General features: G+C 31.9%; 1 protein-coding gene across 3 annotated transcripts in view; it reads left to right on the plus strand.

The window, feature by feature from the left end:
• Tdg (Thymine DNA glycosylase) overlaps positions 1–19,219 on the plus strand; it is a 95,424-nt gene that overhangs the window by 37,956 nt on the left and 38,249 nt on the right. For all 3 annotated transcript variants that reach the window (XM_035357792.2, XM_035357791.2, XM_035357793.2), the window contains exon 4: positions 936–1,005. In XM_035357792.2, the coding sequence (XP_035213683.1) occupies positions 936–1,005 (70 nt within the window). The remainder of the gene's footprint in view (positions 1–935; positions 1,006–19,219) is intronic.

Here is a 19,219-nt window from a genome sequence, read left to right on the forward strand (position 1 = left end):
TTACCACAAAACACCATGATAATAGCTGTTTGTTTCTTCAGCTTTTTAATAAAGCTATTATTGGCCATAAAGGAGAAATGTTATGTCTTACTCAGTAGTCTTGCTTTTCCATGTCAGTGCTGAGTGTTACTTAGCAATGTGGATTTAATCTTCTCTTACATCCATTTTGTTATAAAAATTGTAGTTGCACTTTCATGGTTCACATTACAGCAACATTAAAGATGTCACTAGGACTGACAAAATACTTTTTTGGCTGAATTGAGTGCCTAATTGATCAAAATGCTAGTTGCATTGACGTCACCCCAAAACTACATAGATAGTTAAGACAGTTTGGACACTTTTATCATGCAAATTACATTATGCTTAAAACTTTTTGAGCCTCAGGTAAATTGAATTACGCATTTCGAGTCTGTTTTATTTAAGAGTCAACTGTATTTCTTTAAAGAATTTTTAATGAATTAAAAATTGCCAGGCTATGGCTGGAAACCTCTGAACATTTCTATGTTAAGTACAGGGTTTGATTCCTGGTGGCTGTGTGGGAATTTTCAGCTTTTCTATATAAAGTGCAGTTTGTTGTTAAAATGTCCTAATATGAGTACACTTTTCTTCAAATAAAATCCTTCACAAAGGAGTTCTTTCTGAGGTAGATTCATAATATAATGTCAACCAAATCAACTTCTACTTATAAGGCACAAAAGCTATGTCAGTTCAATCAAATCCTTCAAAAAGGTACCGATTCCAAAGTAGTTACCCTTTCTGTATTGTTAGTTACCTTCTTGAAGTTCCTTATTGATAGCTATGCTGTGTTAAAATGTTTGTGCATGTTATGTTAATTTTGTAATTTAAAATTAATATGCTGTCCTTTTAAAACTATATTATTAACAGAAATTATGGTTTATATTTTAATTCATTCCATCTTAACATTTTTTGTGTAGATTGGTATAAATCCTGGCTTAATGGCAGCTTATAAAGGACATCATTATGCTGGACCTGGAAACCACTTTTGTAAGATTTATTTATTTGTCTCTTTTTAATGCCATTCACTTATGTTTTAATATCAACACATTACATTTATATTAGTCTTTGTTTATCAGAGTAACTCTATAATATGAAATCTCATAGCTGATTTCCATAAATGTAGTATTTATCTTGCTGTGCATATGAGAACCATTCACTACTGCTCCTGTCTTTTTGTCTAATTTTTTCATCTACAAATAACATAGGTAACAAATTGCAGAACGTACGAACAATTATTTTTAAATAGGTACCTTTATGTCATATGCCAGGTATTTCAATTTTAATATTTTTAGTTTTTGTTTATCATAATTCCAATATCAAACATGCTTTAAGTATCTTTAATCTTTCTAAATGTAGGTTTTTGTTAAAGAATAAAAGCAGCTTACATTGATAGCTATGAGTTTTGTATTGAGTTTGAATATTCCAGTATTTCTGCATAATTTCCAAGCTGTTGCTCCAAAATGTTAATTTAAGCATTTAAAAGATATAGAACAATATTATGTTATCAATAATAGTACTTATTTATTTATTATTTTAAGAATATTTAAAACTCCTTCTGTATCACATAGTAATACAGGCATGCATAGGTATGTTAAAATAATACAGCACAAAATAAAACTAAGTTATAAATTCACAGAAGAAATGTAAGAAATAACTACCCAGAAAGAAGACAATGCTATTGTATCTTGAACAAACACATGGAGAGGGAGAGGAAGTTTAATGTTTATAGAGTTTAACTGAGAAATGACTTTTCTTCCTTCCGTAAGTTTTGAACAGTAGAACAACAACTATTTGACATTTTACTCTCCTTCGAAGCTACAGAAACATAGGTCTATATTAGATGGACTTTATCTCTTCATATATGAGTTGAAATTGTTATGGCCAGTTAGAAATTTAATAATTTCAAAATTTCCCCCAAAAAATGTTTATAATTTAGTCTGTGAGGAATAGAAGGAAAAAATAATCTAGTCAGGAGTAGAAGAAGTTTTGTTAGTAGAAGAATTTGTATAATTCATTCCTATTGAGAATTGTTTCATTCCAGCTTTGTTTCTTGAAGAATATCTTTTTTAGTGTGTTAACTTGAAGGTTTGTAGCTCGTTTTGCCAAACAGTCAGCTATTTCATTTCCTAAATTGCCACTGTGGCCACATGCATGAGAAAAAATGACATCAATGCATTTATTATTATCATTAAGAATCACATGAGAAGTGGCAATTAATTTATTGCAGAAGATATTCATAAGAGAATATAAGGATGAAAGAAAGTCAGTGAAAATAAGAAAGACAAACACTTAACAAACAATGATTAGGTACTTGGATCGTACAGAAATGATTGACACAACGGCTCTCACAAAGAAACTGTTACACTGTGCAACAGAGAAAACAAGTGAAATAGACACAAGGGGGCGTGAGTTACTCGGAATGCATAGATGGTGCTGGCTGCAAGCAAGCGGTGTAAGTCAGTGCCTGTCCCTTTCAACATTGTCATTAAGAGCCTGAACAGCAATGATGGAAGGTGACTATCACGGTCAACTTTGGACAGCATGGTTCATGTATGGATGGAAGTGATACAGGGTAGTGAGCTCCATTGTCAAGAACAAAGCACCCTCAAGGTAGGCGATTGGGCATAGTGATATGGAGATGACAATTGTGTGTGCAAAGTGGGTGGAGCTCGGACCTCAAACTGAGATCTCGGACAATGCCTTGCTCGATAAGATGAAGGGTGCAGTCAGGAGCCAACATGTTGAATCTTCTGCCAAATATCATGGAGTTGTCCATAGGTGGTGCACCAACACCCCTCACAGACTGGTTTACCAAAGCCCTTTGGAACCTTCCAGCCAGATGGCAGAAGTGTATTGACATGGGCAGGGATTATTTCTAACTGATGTATTATCAGTTTTTTGTTAATAAATTGTATTCTGCTTTGTGGCAGCATTTATGTCATTTATTTCTGTATGACCTTAATATCCACTTAATTGACATTAATTGACAGTAATTCAGTCTAGAAAATACTGCATTCATTGGGAATTCTAAAGCATTTGTATTCCAGTTTAGATCTATGATGAAAAATGGCATTAGTAGCCCAACTTGATTTTAAATTTTACTGCCATCTGTGTAACATGCAACTGGGAAATTAATTTCAATGGAATTTTCATAAATTATAGTTTGAATTTGCAAATGATCAGCAGGGTGAGGAAGATCTTCAGACACCTTGATATTGAAAAAAAATTTACTGATGGCATCTTTAAACTCTTTGCCATGTAAAACATGAAGATAATCAGGGAGAACCTTGAAATTGCAAAAAAGGTTTCATAGCTAATTCTTCGATGGCAATGCACAACTCTTAGTAAAATTGTTCTTTGAATTCTGCAAAGAATATGGGGATTAATGTCCTTTTCTAAACTGTTCCCTCCACATTCTAGACGCATAGCAAACAAAAGGGACTGTACACTGTTTATGAATCATATTATCATTAGATTTTAAACCAAAGTATCTGGAGACAATTATTTTCCCATTTTATTTTAGAAATAAATAAATATTTTCCCAGCAAAACTTATAATTAAGAATAAGGCCTAAATATTTAATTTCACTCACTGTTTCAAGTAGTTATCAGAATACAATTTTTAATTTATATAACTGACATACTTTCTTTTAATTATCATCATTTTAGATTTAATAGGATTGAACTCTAACGTCTGTCTAGACCAGAGGTCGGCAACCTGCGGCTCGCGAGCCACATGCGACTCTTTGGATGTGAAGCTGCAGCTCTTTAATTCCATACTCAAATATTATTTATTTTATATATATATATATATATTAATATATATATACCTCAAATTTAAAAGTACACTGAATTGGTCGCAACTTACATCAGATATTAATAAATTAAAACAGCTTTTTACTATTACAAAAATAGATAAAGCAACTAATAACTTTAGCATTATATGAAAACAATTCTACACTGAGATTATTCATAAAGAACTTCTCAACGCAACTACTTATCAATTAGCCAACCTTAAAGAAACATCTATAATAAACAGGATTAAAACATTTCATAAGAAACTCAATATTACTTTCAATGCAAACTACAACAGATTTACTAATCTTTATGCGATTCCCAAATTCCATAAAACACCATTAAAATTTAGATTTATAGCTAATGGAACTAATAATTACAAGAAAAATATAGATTATTATTTTTCAATTCAACTTAATAAAATCTGTAAATTTATTTTCAATGATTGTAACACTAATCATAACTATTCTTGGATCATTCATAATAACACTCCTGTCATTAATACCATTCATACCATTAACATCCAAAACATTAACTGCTATGATTTTGAAAACTTATATACCTCACTTCCTCTAGAAGAAATCTATACCAGTCTACTTGATCTACCAAATCTTTTCCCTAATATACTCAATATCATGACTCTTGACAAATGGAAAACCTACCTAAAATGCACACTTTTTCATAACTACATCAAGTTTCAAAATCAACTTTTTAAACAAGTCAGAGGATTGCCAATGGGCTTACATTCCAGCACCTCGATCTGTAATATCTTTTTATTTGTCAAAGAATTTAACTTCCAAAAAAATCTACAACCACAAGAGTTAAATTACTACAAACACACCTACAGATATATTGATGATCTTATTACAATTAATAATTTTGGTAAAATTGAAAACTCCGACATTTATCCGAATTGTCTTAAACTTAATAAAACTAATAATTCACAAAATAGCATAGACTTTCTAGATCTTCAAATCATTAACTACAAAAAAATTTTACTTTTTGACAAAACAAGAAACTTCAATTTCAATACTAACAAATTAATAAATTGGAACTCCAACATATCCAAAAAAGTAATTAACAATACTATAATTAATCAAATACAACGAATTAAAACTATATGCACAGATACAATAGATTTACAACGGGAAATTTTGATCCTTATCAAAATTCTCAAAAATAATCTAATTCCCTTTCAATTTATCAACCATTAAGGCAGGCGTTAAATACTCACTCTAAATCATTTAACTGATAGGGATATGATAATTTATTCCTAAACCTGAGAAGGCGGTATAAGTTGGATGACTGTCAGTTGAAAGATTTGTATATAGTGTAATTACTCAATTGTATATATTGTAAAAAGCTAATTGTCTTCAGACATATACTGTTACTAAAAAAATGGGCCTATTTCCTGCCTTTAGACTGTCTATTAGCTCTTGGACAGCGAAAATGCCTTTTTCCTTTCTTAAATTCTTAATCATTGCGACACGACAATTAGCCAGAAATTAATTAATTTCCATTCACTAGTATTTTCAAAAAAAAAATCTTCACAGACGGTCTCTCTCAGATAAGAACTCCACTAAATACATCCCTCAAGAATTCCAAGTCCCCTCCACTACCATAAATTACTTCACCCAAGTCTTACCGACTGATATCATTCAAAGCCCCTACTGCCGCTAAGAATTTTCGGACACCCTACACTTCTGAGTCAGACACGAAGAGAACACTTTGCCAACTCCCCCGCTAGAAAGAATGTAAGTTACTTAATACCTTTCTGGCCTTTATATCTTCATGTACATTCACTGATCTTATTTATATTATTTTCTATTTTATTTTATTTTTATATTTTCTTTGATTTGTTTTTACAAAGTTTGCATTATTTATCTTTTTTATAATCTTCTATGTTTATTTCAACTTTACTTTGAATTCGATTTCATAATGACAATTTCCAATGTTTAATTTCTACAAATAATATAGTACTCAAATGCATAAAGATGAAAGTGTTGGGGACGGTTACTCGAGTTTTACAGGATTTATCTACAGTAATTGATTTTTACTCCAAATTGAATTGACTAAAATGCTTCATGAGAATAAGTTCTTTGAGTATCAACATTGGTTCATAATTCCTACTATTCGCGGAAATATTTGGCCTGACTAGAATTGGCCGGTTTGGCTTTAACATATAACTCGAGTAAAGACGAAACACTTTCGTATTTACGTATTTTTATCAATTATTGTTCATTGAATGGGAGTTGGTTTGTTCCCCTTGAAAAGTCAACTAATTTCCGATCAATGACAATAATTACATGTTTTAATTTAACTCCAGTCCCCGTTAAAACATTATTAACATTTTGCTTTCAAATTACTTCAAAACATCTTTCAAAATATAACTTACCAGTATGGATGCACACTTTTAAAATAATTCTACTTTAATTAAACTTAGGAGATAATATTATCAATTTATCAATACTGTTTAGGAAATAAATTATATATATGTATAAAAGAGAGAGAGAGAGAAGAACTGAAGAAGAGCATGGAGAATTCAATCGAAATTGGACACAGTCGTTCGCTTTCATATGCAATTTCATATGCCTTGCGACTTGTCTCATTGGCCTCGAAAAACTCGCACACAATAAGAAATCAAATTTAGAGAGACACTTCACTAAAAACATACTCAGTTTGCTAGTAAATATCCAGCCGGCGATGAACGAAAAAAGCTGTCGATTAGATCCAAAAACAAAAACAGCAATCAAGTTCCATGTTAAGTAACTGGACGCAACAAGTAATGTTAATCTGGCAAGCTTCACGGTATCATTAGAAATTGCAAAAAAAAAAAAAAAAAAAAAAAAAAAAGGCAAACCATTCACAGATGGTGAGTATGTCAAAGATTGCTTCATACGTGCATCTCAAGAACTGTTTTATGATTTCAAAAAACAAACCAGAAATCTTGAAAAAATCAAAGATTTGCCACTATCTGCTAAAACAGTACAAGAGAGAAAAGCTAAAATGTCTTCAAATGTAACATATTTGCAGGTGGAAGGTATTCAGCTTTCTTCTGCTTTATCATTTGCTATAGATGAGTCTTGCGACACAAAAAGACACGGCACAAGTTGCCCTTTTTGTCAGTATGCATCTTCCCAAGATCCAAAAGAAGAACTTATTGATACCGCTCTCGAGACAAGATAGAGGGGAATATATAGCAAATGCCGTTAAAAATGCCTTAAAGACAATTGGATCAATTTAAATAAAATCGTTTCAATAGCAACTGATGGAGCCAGAAGTATGACAGGAAAAAATAAAGGGGCAACAACGATTCTTCAGAGCAAAATAAACCACAAAATTGTTACGTTTCACTGCATAATACACCAATAAGCGCTTTGTGCCCAAACATTTCCGGCCGAAATAGTTGAGGTTATGAATTTGGTAATCAAGATTGTTATCAGCATCTTGTCAAAAGCACTGTACCATTGTCAGTTTAAAGAATTCTTAAATGGAATGGAGACTCAGTATTCCAACCTCCTTCGATGGCTTTCTAAATGAAAGATGTTGAATCGTTCTGCTTTGTGCTTGAACGAAAGAAATACATTCCTAAATGAAAAAGGCGTAAATCACCCTGAAGAAGAGAACGACAAATGGTTGCAAAAATTTTACTTTATGGTGGATGTCACAGCGAAATTAAATGAGCTGAATCTAAAATTGCAAGGAAATGGAAACCCAGCCTATGTTTTAAAAGAAGAAGTGGTTTGTTTTGAAGAAAAATTAATTCTTTTTGCGGAAGATATTCAGGGCGGTAAATTACTTCATTTTCAATTTCTAAAGCAATATTGCGATAAAATCATTGCAACTGTTGACACGAATTACTTCAGCACAGTTACAAAAAAATTAAAGATGAAAATTTGCTGACAGATTTGAGTAATACAAAACCAACAAAACCACTCTAGCATTCATAGTAAACCCTCTCAACACAAATAGTAATGAAATCCACACTGAGCCATCTGGAATTGATACTGAATCTCTAGAAATCCAATTGATCGATTTAAAAAGTAAAGCTTTGTGGAGTAGAAAATTTACAGAGTTGAAAAGCAATTTGGAATAGTTGGAGGTCCAGAAATGAATGTACGTAATACAACAAAAGTGGACAGCTTTAAAAGAAATGCCGCACGTTGAGGCACCTATATTCGATGCATGGAATAGTCTTCCAAATTGCTACAGTGAGGTGAAGTAGTTGGCATTTGGAGTGCTGACTATCTTCGAATCGACATATTCGTGCGAGCAAGCGTTTTCATGCATGAATATAATTAAAAGTACAGTAAGAAGCCAACTAACAAATAAAAATTTAGAGTCATGTTTGAAACTTTTTTTTTTGAAAAATGGTTTTTTTTTTTTTTTTTTTTTTTTTTAAAGTCGTGTTTGAAAAAATTTGGTGGCTCTTTAAAAACTTTGAAATTTTGTAAATTGTAATGTTTGGCTCTTCCGACTCAAAACGTTGCCGACTCCTGGTCTAGACTAATCAGAAACCCAACCCTATTTATGGTGTTCCGAGCCATATTAAAAAAAAAAAAAAAAAATCAGACACTTTCTATGAAAACAAATCAGTAGATCATCAGCAAAAACAGTTGTTTTACAGTCCGAACAATCCGAGAATCTGTTAAAAATCATTCATAATTAAATTTCCACAGTAGTGCAGAAGCAGAGCTTTGAGGGCAACTTCTTTCCAAAGTGGGGGAAGTAGAAATATGGCCAAGGGAAAGCAGTGCAGATTTGTCGTGCAGAAAATCTTTAATGAGGCAAAAAATATTACATGAAGCACCAGCTTTTTTTAAAAGGGCAAGTATCCCAGGCCATTAGACATGGTAAAAGCACTTTTGATATCAAGAAAAACTAGAACTACGTGTAACTTCCTCTTCTTACCTGTATCCATTATGTCTCTCAGGTACAGAAGAGCAACTTTACAGCTGATATAACGAGTGAAACCAAACTGTGCTTTGTTTTTCAGTTTACTTTACTAAGGAACCAAGAAATTCTGTTAAAAAAATTTTCTAGGCATTATCATGAAGTGACTAATTTTGTCTAAATGCATCTCAATTTGTCTAAATGCAAAGACCTCTTTTTGGAGGGATTAAAACAATATTTGCTCTCTTCCAGCAATGAGGAAAGGAACCAAGCTTCAGGCAAGTATTGAAAATTTTAGAAAATAAATTCGGAAACATTATATGAACTTGCTTCAGATTTCCATCTGAAATAAAATCAATACCAGGAGCTTTATTGGATTTAAGGTTTTCAGTAACACTGTTAATTTCTGAACTAATGAAAGGAGGATCCTGATTAGCAGTATAGTTTATAGAAGTGCCAGCCCTAATCACACTATGAAACAAGTTATCAGTGCTAAAAGGACTAGTGAGAAAACTTCTATAAAGAACCTCGTTTAGTGTTTCTTCTAGCAACTTTGTACTATTACCTGATTGGAGACAAATTCCCGTGACATCAATCCTTTTCATAAAATTTGTCTTTATGCCATTCATGTATATTTTCTTCCAAGCATTCCTTTTGTTAATATTTACTAGAAAATTTCTCCAAGAGTTGAGCTTTGCATACTGTAATTATGTCTTAAGTGAAAATATTTTTGTTTATAATCTCTAAGAGTAGCAATAGGAATATAATTTTGTTAAAACCTACATCTAGCAGCATTAACCTGCTTTGTCATACATTCGATTTCAGTAATCCACCAAGATACCTTGTGAACTGTTGGCTTTTTGACAAGCATGGAAGCCCTCGAAGCTTTATACAGAATTCAGATAAAATTTTTTAGAAGGGAGTTTAAGGCATATTTATCTATGAAGCAATCAATAAACCAATAGCTCATCAACTGACTGCATGCATGAATAGTAAATAACATCCTAGTTAGCTTTCTTCACATTGAAGACTATCTTGCTGTTGTCTTTGTCACAAAGACAGTTACTAAAAGCAGCACAGAGATCAGTCATGCTGTAGTTAAAGAGGGATTCATAATCTGATTGACCACCAACACAAAATATCTCCAAGAAAGTCAGCTCTCACAACGATAATATCAATATAGCTTGAACCTTGAGTACTACAGAAAGTAGGACTGCAGTCTTCATTCATAACGAGCAACTTTTCATGCTTAAATATTCACAAAACTCAACACCTCGGGAATCCAAACCTGGACTATGCCAAATTTCAGATTTACTATTATCATCCATAGCCCAAATCAATCTGTTAAAGTTTTTTTAAGCTAATGTTTCATTCATTTTTTGCAAATATAAGTCAATATTTCTGTTGGGTTCGAAATAATGTGAGAAAAAGATAAAATCATGAGTACTGAGAATAGTATGAAGCAACATCATATTATAATCAAGATTAATATCAAGCAGAGTAGAGAGCTGTTAATTCCATACAATGATAGCAGCTTTAATAGTATCACCATTAGCATCAAAGTATACCCAGTAGAAAGAAGGCAAGTTCGGAAGAGAGCACTTGTACAAGTGAGGGTAGTGAAGAATTATGTCAAAATTTTCCATATTTAAAACACGCTATTAAGTAGTCTTTTTCAAACAATGAAGATTAAGGTGAATAGTTTTAAGAACAGAAAAGGGGTAATTAGCCATAATTAGAAAGTAATTGAGCCATAATTCTTCATAAAAATATGAGGAGGACAATTCTAGGAGGAAAAGCTTATGCTTGATCTTGACTTTCTTGCTAACATCCTTGCTTTTGCTATTAACAGATGCAATTTATACAAGCTCAGCTTTCTCGATTTTGGCAGTGCTTACTATCATGCTCTTTCACATATTTGAAGCAATAGAATTTCTGCAGACAACTCCATTGTGTTTGTAAGGAAGGCATTTAAAGCACCTATTTATTGTAGTAAAATCCTCTACTTTACAAGCTCACCACTCAAAATGCAAATATCTAAAAGACAGACATTTTTGGTAGCTTGGGTTTAATTTTGATAACAACATGCTTTGAGTTTTATAATTTTTTAAAAGTAAGACATAATTTCATGTTGTTAATACATTCAGTATCACCAAAAAATATCAGGATTTTGATCATAGAAAACAGTTAACATATCCATCATCAGTTTTATTTGGCACATATTTCATAAGTAGAACTGGATTTTTCCACCTTGAAGTAGAAGAAATTACCTCAGCTTCACTCTTCATTTCATCTTTTAGTTTATCATAATCAATGGAAGATGATAATTGCATCGAAATTCTGTTATTAGAAATTGTCCTAATATTTTAATGTGTAATTTTTTTCTGTAGACTTAGTTTTTTTATTTCAAAAGTTTTTTAACATCAAGAGATGAAAAATTTCCAATCCAGTTACTGCTGAAACATGCAGATAAGTCATTTTACAGTTTCTTTACATTTCTCATTTAGATAGCAGTACCATATAAGCATAGGAAGGTTTCATAACCGAGGCTTTCAAACTTGCCACTTCAATAATTTATAGATTGTAATCTTTCACAATTTCCAATATAAGAGATTTTAAATCACCCAGACCAGTCCTAGCATGTTTGCTTAGCTCACCATTCTTATTACATTTATGGTACCATAATGTTTTTCAAGAGATGTGTAAAATGCATTGAGCGAGCTGTTTGTCCATGATCTTGGCCGAAGCTCAAACTGGCACTTGAATTTCATTTGAATGTATTTTTAGAAGAAACATACTTTGATATATTATACTGAATTGGGTAGCAGAGTTTGTAGCTATGCACTGAAACACATTAGGGACAATGTGTTTAATATGTAACAAGTATAATTAAGTGCTCTTGACTGTAATATTTACTGAATTCTTAATATTTAAAATGCTTCTTAATTTGAAAATATTGCTAATGCAGTGCACATGAACAGTCACATGTGGATACAGCATGCTGCTGAAAATATTGTTGTGCACTGAGTCTTTTTGTGTCTTATAGCCATTTTTATGTTTTTTGTAAACTTTTATTTTCAATGTTTACCTTACTGTTTTCACCAGTAATTTGTTTAGCCTTTGTTTTAGATAGAAATATCGGTGAAAATAAAGGTCAAAATTTGCTAAAACTGAATGCAGAGTAGTTATTATTCTTAATTATGTAAAAAAACTTAAGTAGTACTCAGAGGTGACAAATCTCTCATGTTAGATAGAGGATTTCCAATTTTCAGTCATATTCCCACTTAACATTTTATAACAGATTCCTGAAATTTCCCACCTTTTTTTAGTATTTCAGTATTTGCACCCAAAATCGCACTTAATGATATTTGAAATTGCTTCCCTAAATTAGCTATAAAAAAAGAAAAGCTGTTTCATCAATTAGATACTATGCCGTTCTACTTCAAATGAAAGTGGAAATATGTTTGATAATATCATGCTGTTATGAGCATCAAGTACTGCTGCTGGTTCATCTCTCTATACAGTCAAAAGTCGTTAATCCGGACTCGTCGGGACTTCGGCAATTCTGGATTATAGATCATCAGTTTAAATCTGGTAAAATGGCATGCAGAAATTATAAAATTAAAAATATGAAACCGTAATTTATGAAATAAAGAACAATTATGATCTAAAGGGTATCAAAATTTACAAAAAAAAGAGCTTAATATTTATTTGTTTACTTTATTAAACATTTCTTTCAATGTAAGTTGTTTAAGTTGCTTCGTTTTTTATGTGATAATACATTCTCTTTAATTCTATAAACAGACATAATTTCTTGTTCAGTTACAAAGTTCCGCTGTTCAAGTCCTATAATTGCTGTGTCGAGAATACCGACTAATTTGTCAATCGAAATTTTTTCGTTTCCAATAACCTCTGTGTCACTTTCTTCACTATTGTAAGCGAATTATAATGACGAGGCATTTGATTTAAATTATATCAAAGACGGAGTACATCAAGATGAAATACTACATTTAGTAAGCAATTATAAGCCAAATAAAACAAAAACATCTGCCCTGAAGATAAGGATAGTGCTGACAGATCAACTTCCAATTCATTGCGCGCCGCGGTGTTAAAGATAAACAAAGTTTAGGTAAACAAATGTTAAAGTTTAGATAAACAAAAGATATATATGCCTTTATCCATTTTTTGCAGCAATTCCACTTTTTGTTTAATGGACTCCGAAACATACTTTCGCTTTGTAGATCTTTTACATATTAGTATATATATATCGGAAATTCTATTTGACATAATCGAAAGTTCAAGCTTACTTTTATAAAATTGCTCTAACAGTCTGCAAAAAATAATAAGCCGGATCCAATTCGAAGATTAAGGAACAACGCAATCTGCAACATTAACTGAATTAGGTAATTTTAGCTTAGCTTATACCATCCGTTATACATTAAACGCGCATTCGTAAACGTATTTTGCGCACGCGCGAATTCGCAGCCGTGAAGGTCTTATGCGCATGTGTCAACGCGACGCATGCACAGAAAGTTTGTAGCTTTGAGGTTCGAATTAACGACTTTTGACTGTATTACCCAGCGAGCACAAAGTAAGGGCTCATGTTGCTAAATGGTGCAAGTTTCATTTTCTTCAAGAATGGAATTTGCAAGTTTGTCAGAGTTACGTCTGTGAATGGAGTGACCAATTAATGTGCTTTTCAAAAATCATACACAAATGATTTTCTTAACATTACTTGGTCAAGGAAATGTAACAGATTTGCGAAATGTACCATCTGTCAGTACCATTTTTTGATTTTATGTGGTGGATAGACAAAAGTTCTTAAGCATATGTACATAAAACACGTGGAGATCTCTCATTCACAAAAGCACACACTGTTGTTATCAAATATACACAAAAATCTAGAAGTCTTAACCTTTCTGAGATGGCATGCCTTTGTTTGAGATGTTCCCTTGAGACAGAGGGGAGTCAAAAAGAATTGTCCCACAGGTTGGGGGTTTTGGCATCATTAACCTCTTAACTGCTGCGGGCGTATATATATACGCCTTGCTCAGCCGATGCGTTAACTGCCCCGGGCATATAAATACGCCCTTCCAAAATGCTATCATTTGCTTTGCGCTGCTATCCGTAAAATTATTCGCAAAGCTTTGGAATGCAACACCATAATGACCTTGACGAAGTATGCAAAGGAGTATACTATTTCAGAGAAGTGTGGGGAGAAATTGGAGAGAGGGATGTGTCTAAAGCGGTGAAAGTAATGACTTCCAGGTATTGTCTGATGTTGTTTGAGTAAAACCTTTTTCTTTTTAATTTTTATTCTGTGCCCTCCATTTTCGTTTACTTTTTGTAGTAGTTCCAGGAATAAAGAAAGATATAACAGATGTTTCAAACCCATTTATCTTTTTTGAATTATTTTTTGATGAACTGCTCATGCTTCATATTGTTACTGAAACTAACCGTTTTGTAGACGAGTATATGAACCAACACCTTGCAAACGAAAAGTCAAGAACAAAATCGTGGCATTCAATAGGCATACTGATTTCACAAGGTATAACACTGAAAACCTGATATTGCACATAACTGGTCCAAAAATGAATTGAACGAAACTCCATTTTAGGGATCTTTTTTATTATAAAAACATCGTTTTTATTATATTTACATCTTTTTATTATACTTTTACTCAAAACATTAAATTTTGTGCATTCATTTTTTTCTTTTATTCTTGATTTTGTGAAAGTAAACAGTTTTTAGAAAGTAAGACTTGCACTTATTTTCTCCCTAATACATCACATAGCTACGCGCGCTTGTGTGAAAAACCGTGGCACTGGGAAATGAATCTTGTACGTTTTGCGTGGCAGTTAAGGAGTTAAGCCTACCTTTCAGGGAAAAAATCACACAAAGTCTGAACGTCATAATTTTTGGTACTATTTTAGATTATTACTTAAGCTCTCATATATTTTAAAATTAGCATTTAATTATCTTTTGAATTTTTAGTTGACAAAGTATATTAATAAACTTTAAAATTAATTTTAAAAAATACAATAGTCCTTCACTGGAAGTGGAAGGCAGATACTCGGTCTGTGACAGTATGTCTGTATCAAAAATCACTAGAAATATAACTTTAAGACTAACTCTTTAGAAAATCTATCATCACTCTCATCAATGTCATTAATTGTTCATTTACTATATGAGTGTATACTTCCTCTGATAAATAACACTTTCTCACCATAATAAATTGGGATCAAAGCTTTTGGAAATAAAAATAGAAGTACACAAAATATATCTGAAAGCAACTCAATGCATAACAAAATAACCCTAAAAGACCCTACGTAAAAGTGGAAAAAAGAATAAAAAAAGGATTTAAAAGGATATTTGAAGCACGAATGTTTATATCATGTGGAAATTTAACCTCCTTTTTTTTTTCACAAATTCAATCCAAAAAAATTCTAGCCTTTTTTATTGCAAATTTGTGTTCATTTTACATTTGTAAGCTGGAAAATGTTATTAAAAGTAATATTTCAAATTATTTTAAGTATTTATAACAAATCTTTTTACTGGACGTAATAATGTTTTCCTTCAAAGTTCTTTTCTCTGTCATGGTTGCCGTACAGGGAAGTTACATTTACAGTTGTGCATATAAAAAAATGCAATTACTACTCAATTATTTCTGATCACAATTACTATATAATTATTTTCGATTACAAATGTTACAACTATTTTTACTTACCCTGTTTTTCAAAGATCTGGTTTAGTGTGATACATCTTGAAATATGGTGAGAGGCATAATCACAGTCTGGACAAAAATACCTAGTCTCTTTTATAATTCTTTTGCCATTGTGAATTTTTTTAGTCAACACACATAGCACTGTCTTGCAGGTCTTAGTTTTTTGTCTGTAGGTGGAATCACCTATAAAAAAGGTCTCTCTGTCAGTCTTAGTGGAGTTAGTAAATTTCCAGGTCGACCTTTTCTTTCTTCTACTGCTGCATTTCTTTCAATAATTAGTCGGTTAATAATATCTAATCAAAACTGTAAATTTGTATCTTTACCACCATCTTTCTTGTACAGCACATAAGCGTTCCATAAACTAATGTCTAGAAGATGAAAAAATGTGTATTTTTGTGGTATTTCTTCCCTTTTTTAAATCACAGGATAAGTATATAGGTTTTGGTCTACACCACCCATTGTGTTTTTGTACTCCATAACTACCCTCAGGTTTTGTGTTATATCATTCTTGAATGTGGATACATGAACTATGGATTATGTACTGTAGATCTAAGATGCATGGCTTTTTTGTCGATCTGTTTCATAATACACACTTTTCCTCTCTGGTAAGCGACCATTTGCCCTTTTTGAAGCTTTTCTTTCAACAGTGATTTAGGAACTTCCTTTCTCTGAAGTTTTAAAGTTCCATACATATCTGTGCAGCAACTAATCAGGACATCTGCTATTTCAAGCGATGAATAAAAGTTACCTGTTGTCAGACGATTTCCTTTACATAAAAGTCGTTGCATTAGTGTCAACCTGCGACGATTTGCTCAAATGTTTGTAACTGTCATCAAACACAGTTCATTTTCCTGTGTAAATTAACATAGACCATACTGAGTGGCTTAGCTGGGGGGGACCAAGAGGGGACATCCGTCCCTGGGCGCAGCATTCAGGGGGTGTCAAATCGATGATACACATTTCAGAATGAAATGCTTTCCATTCTTGGAACACAGAAAGGGGCGCAAAGTCTTTAGGTATCCTTGGGTGTTGAAAACATTAGCTACGCCTCTGACCATACATATCCAGTTCTTGATTCACAAAGCATGTATGTTTTTATTCCAAACTGCGATCGTTTTAGTGGAATATATTGTTTCCAACTTAGTCTTCCTTTGTATAACATGACTCACTATGGTGATATCTCGTTCAGGGGTAACGAATTCTTGGGACCAAGTTTTCAGATGCTTTAGTACAAGGCAGATTTTAACTAATTTTGGCCACTCATGAGAATTTATGTCAAATTTTTCATTGAAAAATTTTAATAACTATCAGTTAACTGGAAACAACTATATGACATTACTTTGGGAAAAAACGGTATAGATGTAGAATGCCTCTTACTCCAATACTGCTTAACTACTGGGTTTTTTATAATACCTTGAAAAATAATCAAAGCAAAAAATATCTATATTTCATCTTTTGATGTTGGTTCCCATTTTTTTTCTGCTAGAATGTCTACTAAATAAAAATGTCTACTAATGCATGTACTACTTAGCATATCTATTTTTTTTTCCAAAACAATCAGGTATAGCAAATAATCCATGATAGAACTGAGGTTTAATGTTAGTTGTATTCAAGTTAATTTTTGGATTTCCAGTGAAAGCAAATCTAGGAGCTCGATCGGTGGATTATTAGAATTGATTTTAAAAAAATTGCCTTGCTTGGCTGAAACCATCTGTACTTCTATTAAAATCACTAGTGTTGCAGTCAGCTAGAAAACTTCCACTGCTTCCAGACTTCCAGCAGATATTTCGGATTCTGATTCCGAATCACAAGAAATTACCTCGATATGTTCTGAATTATCTATTATTTTATAATAGTTTTCACTACTATTTAAAAGAAGTTATCAAATGTGTAAAATACGTACATCCTAAAAGCTAAACACTCAAAGATAAAAACTCGCGGTGTAATGCAAAACTTATGAAAAAGGCCCATGCTTTTAGACCAAACAGAATACACTTTGCAAAATAACATTTTGTAGACAACTACCATCATCTATACGACTAATTTGACATTAAAAATAGAAAAAATATGGCCAAAACAGTGAAAGCGACAAAGAAATCAGATTGCCCGCACGCTATACTAGCAAATTATTACAGGCATGGACTAAACAGACAAGGGGTTTTAAAAGGCCAAACTCATTACATTACACTTTCCCTCCTCTTTCCACAATAGCTGACACCAAAGTCAGGCAGAATGGGATCAAACTATCTCAGATCCTAAAACTATGTTCACTGTCAAAATAATGGACCGAGGAAGTGGAAAATGAACATATATATCACCTTTTCTCTAAGCTCATTCTCCAGCAATGCATGGATAGGAAGCCTAGCTCTAAGGGACATTTCTTTGTAATGCACACATTTGTTGCCATCTGGAAAAGTTTAAGAAAAGCAAATAATAAAAAAATATAAGTATTTTTGCAAAGTTTGTATTTAAAAGTTGGTGATTATGCTTTCAGCTATTAATTACTATTTTTTCCCTGTGTATATATATGTGTGTGTGTCTGAGATACAAAATACATAAATCAGCTTTATAATTTAATTTAGTAATAGACTCTTAATAAATAATAACAATAAATGTACAATAATAAACAATAGACATCTTAATAAATCTTAATAGACAATAGACAATAAATGTACATGTTGATGTAGACATAGCAATTATTTTTTTCATCAAATAGCTTTATGGTATTAAATGATTTAAAATGACGCAGTTGGACAAAAGAAAGCAATTAGAAGTTGGCTAATTTTTTATTAATTTGTTGTCAAATGCTGTGCATTGTAGATTATGCTCATATGATGACAATGAGTTATTTAAATTATGAAATTAATATGAACATATTCCACATAAATTAACAAGTATCAAATTTCAAGTTGTTTGAAGTATTATGAACTGCAATACTTGCAAAAGAAAAACGCATGAAATTAAGAATTAGTTTTTTTTACAGGTATTCGAAAACTGCAATTACTGTTAAACAGTAAAAACTAACATTAAATCTGAAGAGCATAATTTGTTCAATAATAAAATTCAACATAAATTTCATTCAGCTTCACCATATTTGTTGTTCTATATTTCACTGTCTTTAATATCCTACTCGCTTTTTGTAAAAGTGAATTCTTTCTCACCCAATGTTTTGAGAACAGCTCCTAAACAAGAAAAAGAAAAAAATTGTAATAATTTCACACTTCAGATGTTTCCAGTTTTTAAATATAGTTGAAGTATTAAAAGATGCATATAAAATGCACTGAGTATTTCATATTTAAAAATTTACTTTTCAGTAATTAAAAATTTAAGTTCATACTATCACACAGTAAACTTCAATTATATACCTTACACAATGCCTATAAATTCAAGTAAAAATACCTAAACATTTGTTTAGAATTGCAAGGTTAAGAGAGTCTTTAATGGCTATGTTCGTATTTATGTACATGAGAAAAAAACTTCATTTTGTATTAATTATATTGCATTAGCCTTTCCAATCATACTCCTACATATAGTAAAGAATATTTGCTTTCTTACCGATAATGCTTTTCTTAAATAAAGAGTAAGCAGAAAACCAATCACAACACCTTATATGTATAACAGAATACTTCATAAACATATACATGTAATTAGCATATGTATTATGTAATTAACATACGTATATGCATTAACAGGCTATTTTACACATTTCAATAAACCGGAAACCAATACACAATCAAAAGTATTATCAGTAAATTCCTCCAGAATCAGAACACAAATCTTTAATTATGAT

This window comes from Stegodyphus dumicola, chromosome X2, assembly GCF_044657685.1.
Source record: "Stegodyphus dumicola isolate Sdum_Otavi_A_Nest chromosome X2, ASM4465768v1".
In the NCBI taxonomy this organism is placed as follows: domain Eukaryota; kingdom Metazoa; phylum Arthropoda; class Arachnida; order Araneae; family Eresidae; genus Stegodyphus; species Stegodyphus dumicola.